The sequence below is a fragment of the Henckelia pumila genome, chromosome 2 (genome assembly GCF_033568475.1).
Source record: "Henckelia pumila isolate YLH828 chromosome 2, ASM3356847v2, whole genome shotgun sequence".
Taxonomy (NCBI): Eukaryota; Viridiplantae; Streptophyta; class Magnoliopsida; order Lamiales; family Gesneriaceae; genus Henckelia; species Henckelia pumila.
In genome coordinates, this window is record NC_133121.1 from 140300891 (window position 1) to 140311546 (window position 10656).

Below are 10656 nucleotides of genomic sequence, written 5' to 3' on the forward strand. Positions count from 1 at the left end.
CCACATGTTGCAAAGAATGATCGGTCAAAGCTTTCACATTTTCTGAAAGGGCTTACACGAACGATCCATACTGTGGTGACTACTGGAACTCCATCTACTTATATGAAAGCAGTAGAAAAGGCCAAGAAAATTGAAGCAAGTCTACTAAGGAGTGAACCACAATCAATCCCAGCATCTGTTCCTCAAGGAGCTGGAAGCAGTTCACAGACACCAATGGGTTTACCTTCATATCAGCCTATTCAATCTTCTCAGCAAGCGAAAAGGCCTTGGTTTAAAGCTAGAGGAAAGCCATTTAAAAAGAAACCACAATCTAGTTCCTCCAGTTCCAGTGGTAGTCGTGGTGGAAGTTCAGTTGGATCATCTGGGAGAGTGTACTGTGACAGATGTGGTGGTAATCATTTGAGTGCACATTGTACAGGATTTCCAGGAACTTGTTATACTTGTGGGCAGGCTGGACATTCGTCTCGAGTATGTCCAAATGCTGGAAGACAGCAATTTCAGCCACAACAGTTTGGCCAGTTTCCTGGACGACCATCATTCAGACCATATGCTCCTGTACCACAGTTTGCTCCTACACAGCCTTATATTCCAGTACAGTCAACTCAGCAGCCTAGGTATCCATCTTCTCAGAGTCAGCAGCGTTTTCCAGGTCCACAGCAGGCTCAAGTCCATGCTATGACTCAGGATCAGGCACAAGATGCACCTGGGGGCGTTATTGCAGGTATTTGTTATATTTTTGAGTATCCTGCACGTATCTTGATAGACACAGGAGCATCTCATTCGTTTTTATTTGTTACATTTGCTGATGAGCATGAGATTGCTTTTACTCCGTTATTGGATACTGTGTCTGTTGCTACTCCTGCTGGTGTTTTCTTGATGTCTAATGAGATAGTTTTGAATTGTGTGATTAGATTTGAGGAGAAGATCATGATAACCAATTTAATCAAACTAGCTATGTCTGATTTTGACTGTATCTTGGGTATGGATACACTGATGAATTATAGAGCTACGGTTGATTGTTTCCATGGTATTGTGAGATTTAGACCGTATTATGGCAATAAGTGGAATTTTTATGGTAGTGATTCACAATCTCGCATTCCATTAGTATCGGCAATGGAAATGTTTAGATTATTGTCGATAGGAAATGAAGGATTTATGATTTATGCTCTAGATACGACGAAGGAAGAGAAATTGAAAGTTTCAGATATTCCTGTCGTTAAGGATTTTCCTGATGTATTTCCTGATGAGATTCCGGGTTTTCCGCCTCAAAGGGAAATAGATCTTAGCATTGAATTAATGCCAGGGACAAGTCCTATTTTTCGAGCCCCATATCGATTAGCTCCAGCAGAATTGAAAGAACTCAAGACGCAATTGCAAGATTTGCTGGAAAAAGGTTATATTAGACCAAGTGTATCACCTTGGGGTGCTCCAGTCTTGTTTGTGAAGAAGAAAGACGGAACGATGAGAATGTGCATCGATTATCGGCAATTGAATCAGGCTACTGTGAAGAATAAGTATCCTTTGCCACGAATTGATGACTGGTTTGATCAGTTGCAGGGTACATCTGTATATTCTAAAATTGATCTTCGTTCCGGATATCATCAACTTCGAGTTCGAGAGGAAGATGTTTCCAAGACAGCATTTCGAACGCGTTACGGACATTATGAATTCTTGGTTGTGCCTTTCGGGTTGACTAATGCTCCAGCGGTTTTTATGGATTTAATGAATCGTGTGTTTCGGGAGTTTATAGATCGATTTGTTATCGTTTTCATTGATGACATTTTGATTTATTCTAAGTCAAGGAAGGATCATAAAGAACATTTAACATTAGTTCTTCAGACACTCAGAACATCACAATTATATGCTAAGTTTTCGAAGTGTGAATTTTGGCTGGATAGAGTATTATTTCTAGGACATGTGATATCAGCACAAGGGGTATCTGTCGATCCTAGTAAAATTGAAGCTGTTCTTAATTGGTCTCGACCAACCAATGTCTTTGAGATTCGTAGCTTTTTGGGTTTGGCTGGATATTATAGGCGTTTCATCAAGGGATTTTCTGAAATAGCTAGGCCTATGACTATATTAACGCAAAAAGATCGACGTTTTGTGTGGACTGAGGATTGTGAAGCTAGTTTTCAGACTTTGAAAGAGAAATTGACTACGGCTCCAGTACTAGCATTACCTTCAGACTCAGGTGGATTTGTTGTCTGTACAGATGCTTCTTTGAATGGACTGGGTTGTGTTTTGATGCAAAATGGACGCGTGATTGCGTATGCATCTCGTCAATTGAAACCACATGAGACTCGTTATCCAGTTCATGATTTAGAATTGGCTGCCATTGTGCATGCATTGAAAATATGGCGTCATTATCTGTACGGTGAGCAGTTTGTGATTTATTCTGATCATAAGAGTCTGAAATATTTATTCACACAGTCTGATTTGAATATGAGACAACGTCGATGGTTGGAACTGCTTAAGGATTTTGACTGTGATATTCAATACCAGCCAAGAAACGTGAATCAAGTTGCAGATGCTTTGAGCAGAAAAGTTCATACTAAGATGTTGGCATTTTTAACTATTTCTAAAGTTCATGAACATTTGAGAACTTCAGGATGGACTTATCGAGCTAAAGGTAATCATTTCATAGTTTCATCTATACAAGTTGAACCACGAATAATTTCGAAAATCAAAGCAGCACAAAAGACTGATCCATATATTCATCATTTGAAAGAATTAACTCCAGCTGGTCAGTCAGGGAAATTTCTTGTTGCTTCTGATGGATGTTTGCGTTATAATGGTAGACTTGTGGTTCCGAATTTGATAGATTTGAAAGACGATATACTACGAGAAGCTCATTGTAGTCGATATAGTGTACATCCTGGAATTAGAAAGATGTATCATATCTTGAAAGCCCATTACTGGTGGGAAGGTATGAAGAATGATATTTCTGATTTTGTGGCTAAGTGTTTGACGTGTCAACAAGTTAAGGCTGAAAGAATGAGACCAGGTGGTATGTTACTTAGTCTTGAAGTACCACAGTGGAATTGGGAACACATTACTATGGATTTCGTGACACACCTACCTCGATCTAATCGTGGTTGTGATGCCATTTGGGTTATTGTGGATAGATTGTCTAAATCTGCCCATTTTATTCCATATGATCGTACGTGGACATATACGAAAATGGCAAAAATGTACATTGATCAGATAGTGCGATTGCATGGTGTGCCAGTTACTATAGTATCAGATCGTGATCCCAGATTTACATCTAAGTTTTGGTCTAGTATACAATCAGCTTTGGGTTCTAAATTGGCCATGAGTACTGCCTATCATCCACAGACAGATGGTCAATCTGAAAGAACTATTCAGACACTTGAAGATTTATTACGAGCTGTTGTGATGGATTTTAGTGGTGGTTGGCAAGAATCTTTAGCTTTGGTGGAATTCTCTTACAATAATAGTTATCATGTATCTATCGGGATGGCACCATTTGAAGCCTTGTATGGCAGAAAATGTAGATCTCCGATATGTTGGGAAGAAGTAGGAGAACGACAGTTGTCAGGACCAGAGTTTATTCAAGAGATGAAAGAAAAAGTTGACCTGATCAGGAAAAGAATGAAAGCAGCCCAGGATCGTCAAGCCAGCTATGCTAATAACAGACGTAGACCTTTAGAATTTCAGGTTGGCGATTTTGTTTTCTTGAAAGTATCACCATTTCGTGGTACTATGAGATTTGGGCGTAAAGGGAAATTAGCTCCTCGTTATATCGGTCCATACGAGATTGTTGAGAAGATTGGTATTTTGGCGTATCGTTTGAACTTGCCGCAGAGTTTGTCTGCGATACATGATGTATTTCACGTATCTATGCTGCGGAAGTATGAACCAGATCCTTCTCATATCTTGAGGGCTGATGATGTAGAGTTGGATAGTTCCCTTAGCTATGTTGAGTATCCAGTGCAGATTCTTGATCGTAAAGAAAAGCAACTGAGGAACAAGACGATTCCTTTGGTTATGGTGGAATGGAGTAGACATGGGAGAGAAGAAGCTACATGGGAATTGGAGTCTCGAATGCGTCAAAAATGGCCTCATTTGTTTGACAATGTCATAAATTATGCCATGTACTCTGATTTTCCTATGTACTATCAGTGGTAGATGTTTAACCACCTTGTATATAAGTTTGATGTGTGTTTAATTTCGAGGACAAAATCTTCTTTTTAGAGGGGGAGAAATGTAAGGACCCGATATTAATATATTAATTAATTTGTGTGTTAAAAATATGTATTTTTAAATATCGGTTTATAGACGATATTAAATGAATATGTTATTTATAGAGCACACAGTAGTTGAACCCCGAATGAATAAAATAAGACACACATTAAACTAATACATATCTATATATACATATATAATATATATTTCTATCAGATATCACCGTCTCTCTTTCTTCCTCGTTTTCTTCTGTTTCTTTTATTTTCAATTTCTTCCTTTCTTCAAATCTCCGTATCTCCTTCGTTTTTGGCCGGATTTCAAAAGTAAATATAGTTCCGGAATCCTCGCGACGAGAGCTATCTTTTGGTACCCATATTTCATATTTTTAGTGAACTGTCCGAAAACCCGTCGCACAGCTGCCGCCGTTTGCCGCCGCCGTCCGCCGCCGTTCACCGCCGCCGATCGTCGCCGGAGTTTAGGGGTAGGTTGTGTTAGTTGTTTAACCCTTTAATTCCAAGCTTTGCGGTATAATTTTGAATTTAGGGTTTCGAATTTTGGGTATTTCGATTCAATTGACATCCGATAATTGATATTTGATTTATTATTGGTTGTAGGTATTATACCGGACTCGATTGGAGGTATTGACTATTTTTCAGAAATTATTGGAGCATTATTTTGAATTTCCAGATTATTTAAATTGGGATTTTTGAAGTTTAGAGCTATTTAAATCACTGTTTGGATATCTAGATGTGCTAGAATTAATATATATAAATTTCAGAATTTTTGGGAATTTTTTGGAAAAATTCAGATTATTATATTTTTGATATTTCGACTTTTAGAGTCGTAAATTCGATATTTGGTTATTGATAGGATGTTTTAATATTAAATATGAATTTTAGGATTTATGAGCAATTTTTCTCGAATTACAGATTCTGAAAATTTGGGATTGGACTATCCGAGAAATACTTGAGATATTTCTGTGGTAATTAAGTGTCGGTTGAGGTACGTATGAGCTGTTTATATTACGACGCCTATAATGGCATGTAATGAGATTAAATATTTTGTAATGAGTGATAATGTGTTTTATGTGCTTACGTGGATTATATGATTGCATTCACTCATTTATAAGTTTACATAGCACGTTGAGCCTTGACTCCTTTGATTACTATTGATATTGATCTCTTGAGATGTATTGAGTCATCATGGAGCGAGTGACATTATTTTAGTGCACTCCTGAGATAGCATGAGGCACGGACAGGTAGCTCCTGTCGCCCTCTGATGCTACGTACGACACTCTTGATGACAGCATGAGGCTGGACGGGTCGCTCCTGTCACCCTCCGATGCTACGTGTATGGATTAGCAGTGATGATTCGAGGTCTGCTGCGTTCCTGGCACGGGTGGCCACTGAGTTTATTGTGATACGATTATTTGGACTCCTTTTGGTATTCCTTATTTCATTGATACCTGTCACGCATTACATTGCATCTCATTGCATTGTACTTGATTTTATTCATGTCAGTTATATTTGTCGTAATTTTTATAGTTCGTCGTACTGGGGTCCGACCCCTGTTTTCTTTTTATGCTGTGGTTGTTTGTGATTCCATAGCAGGTTATCCAGGGGGATTTGACGCATCTGGTGGAGCGTCATCTAGTGGTACCCAGTGAGGCGAACGTGGAGTTGAGTTCCCAGATATATGTATATATATCAGTTTAGCGAGTTTTATATTTGCCAGGGTGATGCCCTGTGTATCTGTATAAATAGTTTGGACCTTATTTTGAATTGTTATTTGTGTGATCGAGCCTTGCCGGCTCTGCATGTGTTTAGTCCTGGCCAGTGCGGCTATAGGTTTGTAAATTGGAGTTGTGACTCTATTTTCGAGTATAGATTGTTGGTTGTGTTGTACAGGTTTTTGGGATGTCCTATTTACGAATAGGTCATGCCGAAATTTCTGTAGGCCCAAACGCAAATTTTTAACTCGTTTTCGCTGTTTACATTAATTAATCCTGGTTGTTTGATCATTAAATATTAATCAGGACACGGGCCCTTTCATTTGGAACCAATATATATCTCTGATTCTCTATGCACGGGCCGCACGGGGTTGTAAATGTATGAAATTTGTGAATTGCTTTAATCGAAATCCATCAAAGGAATTAGTGTGTTTGGACGCCTTAGAAATAGAATTGGAATTGAATTTGAAATTAAAATTCCATTTTGGTGCTAGCATACATTTTAGGAAAGTGATATTTTTTTTAAAAAAAAATGTTTGAAAAACTTAAATTTATAACTAAAGTTTATAAATTTATTATTAGAAATAATTTTATTATTTTTATAAACTCAAATCCCATGAAATCCAACCAATTTTGTAAGGATTTCAGTTAGTTAAATGAAATCCCATGAAATCCCATCAAATACCAATTCCGTTTTAAAATTTCATTTTGCCAAATACCAAAACAGTATTTGTAAATCCAAATCCCATCAAATCCTGTCCACCAAACACACTGAAAAAAGGTTGTAACAAAATGGCTTATTGACTATAGTCAAATTCAGATGTTACCTAAATTCCATTTCATTTTATATGCTTTGAATTCCAACACAATTAATCGCCATGCGAGAGACAACTGAGGTTTCATATATTCTTTTTTTTTTTTTTATTCAGGACGAATGCAAGATCAATTCATAAAACTACTAGCAAATAATTTCAAGAATTATGTATGTATGTATGTATGTATGTATAATATATCAAGTAATTAACTCCAATAGTCCAATCTTGTGTCTATAATCAACGTTTAATTTCTATTTGCTCGTGATAATGTAAAACATACACCATCGTTCATTATTTTCATTTGATATTAAAAAACTTAGATCAAAAGTAGTTAAAAAAATCTGAGAACAGTTTACGAGTTCCCAAAGGCGATTAATTCCATGCGCATGCATGTCAGACACCTATATATGAAGATCATGAACTAGTTAACCACAGGATCGGATCATTGCACTAATGAGAATTTTATGTTGTAATTAACTCAGGACTTCAAACACAATTACGAACATTAATATTCCCATTCAACACAATTAATTAGGCAATTACCTGGATCGAATTCGAAGTTCCAAAAAGACAAACATATATAAAGTCCTTGATCAACAAAAAGATTCCAAACGTACGTACGTGAAACTAGAGAATCTATCAGACTTCAAAAAAAAAAATAAAAAAAAAATTGATTCATTGCCAATTATAACTTAATTTCTTCATATTCAACCACACCATTCACTTACAGTCGAGGAATACATAAGTCAGCACCTTCTCAGATTTCAACGAAGCCTTTAAAATAAGATAACACATAATTTAGGTTTAAGAAACACACAAAAATAATTTTTTTAAGCCAAAAGCTAACAATCACTTTTTTTTAGTGATTGCAAACACTCCTTATGATTGCATGTGCTTGTCAAAAATATCCATTCCCAATTATTTTAGTTTCAAAATTAACTTAAGTTAAATGAATATTATAATGTCCATTTCAGGCCAGGAACACTTTAATAGAAATCAAAGCTGGGTAATTATTAATACTTCACTTGGAATAGCCACAAGTACTGAAAATGCAAAAATAACGATAATAGGAAAAGGAGTTCAGGTACATCTATCTGGCTTGTGAATCAAACCATAAAAAAAATGAAAAAAAGAAACCTTGAACCACTGCCAGCAAATACTTTCTTAGTTCAAAAAAGATAACCTACTTTCTTCATACTCAACTTTCCCTTCACTTGCAGTTGAGGAGCACATCAGACAGAACCGTCTCAGATTGCAGTGACGCCTTCAACAATTTCACAGCCTATATATATTTCAACAAAGGAATTAAAACAGTCAAGTCTTGTATATATATCTGTTTCGAGCCATTTAGAAATAAACATAAGTTAAAATAGAATTTGATATATATATACCTCATCCATGCCCAAAGTTACCACCTTTTCCTTCAAGATCCCCACATCCTTAACATTGAACTGATTGAGCAAAGCTATACTTGAGATGGTAGACATGGGTTTCACCACCAAATTATCCATTATCATGTAAGTGACTACTCCCTTCACAAACCCTCCTTCAGTATTCGACACCTGATTTCCTAGAGGAGTCACGTATGTAACAGCCGTAGAAATCAGTTGCGAGCAATTTGGGCAAATCGCTCTCGGATCATCAGAGATACTACAAGATTGACAATAATTATAGCTGCACTTAAAGAACTTTCTCTCAGACGTTTTTGCATCGTTCATCAGGAGCAAAGGAACAGATGAAATGCCAGCAGGAGGCCTTGGCTTCAAAAGGGTTTCTTTGGTTTGGTTTGGTAGAATGTATGATATATTCAGGTTTTCAACGCTTTCGTACAGGTTTGCTAATGAACCCACCATCCCTTGTTTTGTTAGCAGGCGAATAACAGTTGCCACTGGTAAAGAGAGGATGCAGAATAGGAAATCTACTGTTTCTTTGCTGGCTTCTGCAAATAGAACTCGATTGTTTTGTCCGTCAATCAGCAGCTTCATGCTCACGGTGGAAGCTGACGCCATGTTTAGATCAATCGAGAATTTTTATTAATTTGTGAGCAGTTATAAATTACCCAAGGCCCGATCGACTCAATAATATATACATGCGCGGGTGGGTGACGCTTCACATCCAAGAATTTGCATTTTATTCTTTTTTCCGAGGATGTTGTAGCACCCAAGATTGCGAAGGCGCGGTGCTTTTACTGCAAACGAGGCTACATGTATTTAATTTTTAAGATTTTAGTTATAGCTTAATTTTAAGGTTAAGCAAAAAATTTATTTATGAAATGAGAGAGATTCAAAATGCAATTTCAAAAATAGAGTGAATTTCAAAATACATCATTTGGATTAACTTAAAAATCATTCTCATTAACATGAAACACTATATAAAGATGTAATCATTAGAAATGGATTTGAAGTTAAAATTTATTACTTTTTAAACAACAAAAATACACTTGAATACATTCGAATTCCATTGAATCTGAAATTTTTCCTAGGGGTGGAATAAGGTCGAGACCCGTCCCATAACCCTCATACCCAATTTCCGTCCCAAAAAGTAACGGGAAATTTTTTACTCTCGATATCGTACCCAACGCATTTCGGGATGCCGAACAGTCGAGATCCCATCGGGTAGGAAGAGGAAATCCCGGTTTTTTTTTTTATTTTCAAGATTTCGTTCAAAAAACAAACAAAATGTGATTATTTTATAAAAATACTATTTAGAAATTAATATTTCTAAATAAATATTCAACTCAAAACATATATTATTAAAACATTCTGGATAATGTTCCAAGGTTTTGTCTAGAGAAGAACATCATCATATTGTGCATCCGATAATTATTAATAAAATATTCGGATACAAATTACTAGATAAATTTTGTTAGATAGATTGTCAAATTGCATCTCTTATTCTACATATTTTTTTTAATTATATAATTATAAATATGAATTAATTAAATTATCAATTTAATTTTTTAAAAAAAATACAGAAAAAAATAAAATATCATTTCATGAATTTACTATTCGATCGTTTCAACAATAAAAAAAATATGTGAATTAAGTCCACAATGATTCTACTAAATTTTGAAATAGTTCATTAAAACAAAAATTTTAGTTCTCGCCCTTAAATTGAATTGATAGTAGGATTTTTGAATTTTGCAAGAATTCAAATTGAAGAGAGTATAAAATAAGATGCACGAAATCAAAATAAAGACTCTAAACTAAAATAATGAACCTTCAAATACCTATGTTGAAGAAATTTTTATTCCTCAATTTGAATTTTTCTTAAAAAATATTACAACCAATCGAATTCTTAAATCTAGACGATTGCTTATTCATAGACTATTATGAGTTCAAGATAAGCCGCTATGGTGAAATTGGTAGACACGCTGCTCTTAGGAAGCAGTGCTAGAGCATCTCGGTTCGAGTCCGAGTGGCGGCATGTCATCTCCTAAAAAAAGTAAATAGATCCTATAATGAATCCAACTCTCCATATAGATTTTCTAATTAAAGCACTCCTATAATCTTATGATATTTTCAACCTTAGAGCATATATTAACTCATATTTCTTTTTCGCTCGTTTCAATTGTACTTACAATTCATTTGATAACCTTTTTAGTCGATGAAATCGTAAAACTATATGATTCATCCGAAAAGGATCGTTTCAACAATAAACAAATATGCGAATTATTAATTATTATAATATTATTTCGAGACAGGTCGGGAATCCCATTGAGATAAAGTTTTATTCCCGATCCTTGTCTCGATATTAATCAGGACGGGAAAAATCCCGAAAATTCAATCGAAAAAATGCCGGGATGAGATTTTTTCGGGACTTGAATGAAATGGGATCGGAAAGGTTCATGATTTTGGGAATTTTTTCATCCAAACCCAACCTTAATAAATTCACGACAAATAT

The 10656-nt window shown here is 35.7% G+C and overlaps 1 protein-coding gene and 1 long non-coding RNA gene across 2 annotated transcripts; one reads left to right on the plus strand and one right to left on the minus strand.

Annotated features, from left to right (window-relative positions):
• The first annotated feature begins 4394 nt into the window (after nt 1-4394).
• On the plus strand, nt 4395-6185 carry LOC140884101 (uncharacterized). The gene is made up of 3 exons (XR_012150549.1): nt 4395-4690; nt 4824-4847; nt 5139-6185. It is a non-coding gene; the product is annotated as an uncharacterized lncRNA (long non-coding RNA).
• Nucleotides 6186-7963: 1778 nt separating this feature from the next.
• Nucleotides 7964-8762, minus strand: LOC140878546 (uncharacterized). Its single transcript, XM_073282150.1, has 2 exons — nt 8145-8762; nt 7964-8035 (listed from the first exon to the last, which is right to left on the minus strand). The coding sequence occupies exons 1-2, from the start codon at nt 8760-8762 to the stop codon at nt 7964-7966; spliced, it is 690 nt and encodes a 229-aa protein (XP_073138251.1).
• Between the last annotated feature and the right edge of the window lie 1894 nt (nt 8763-10656).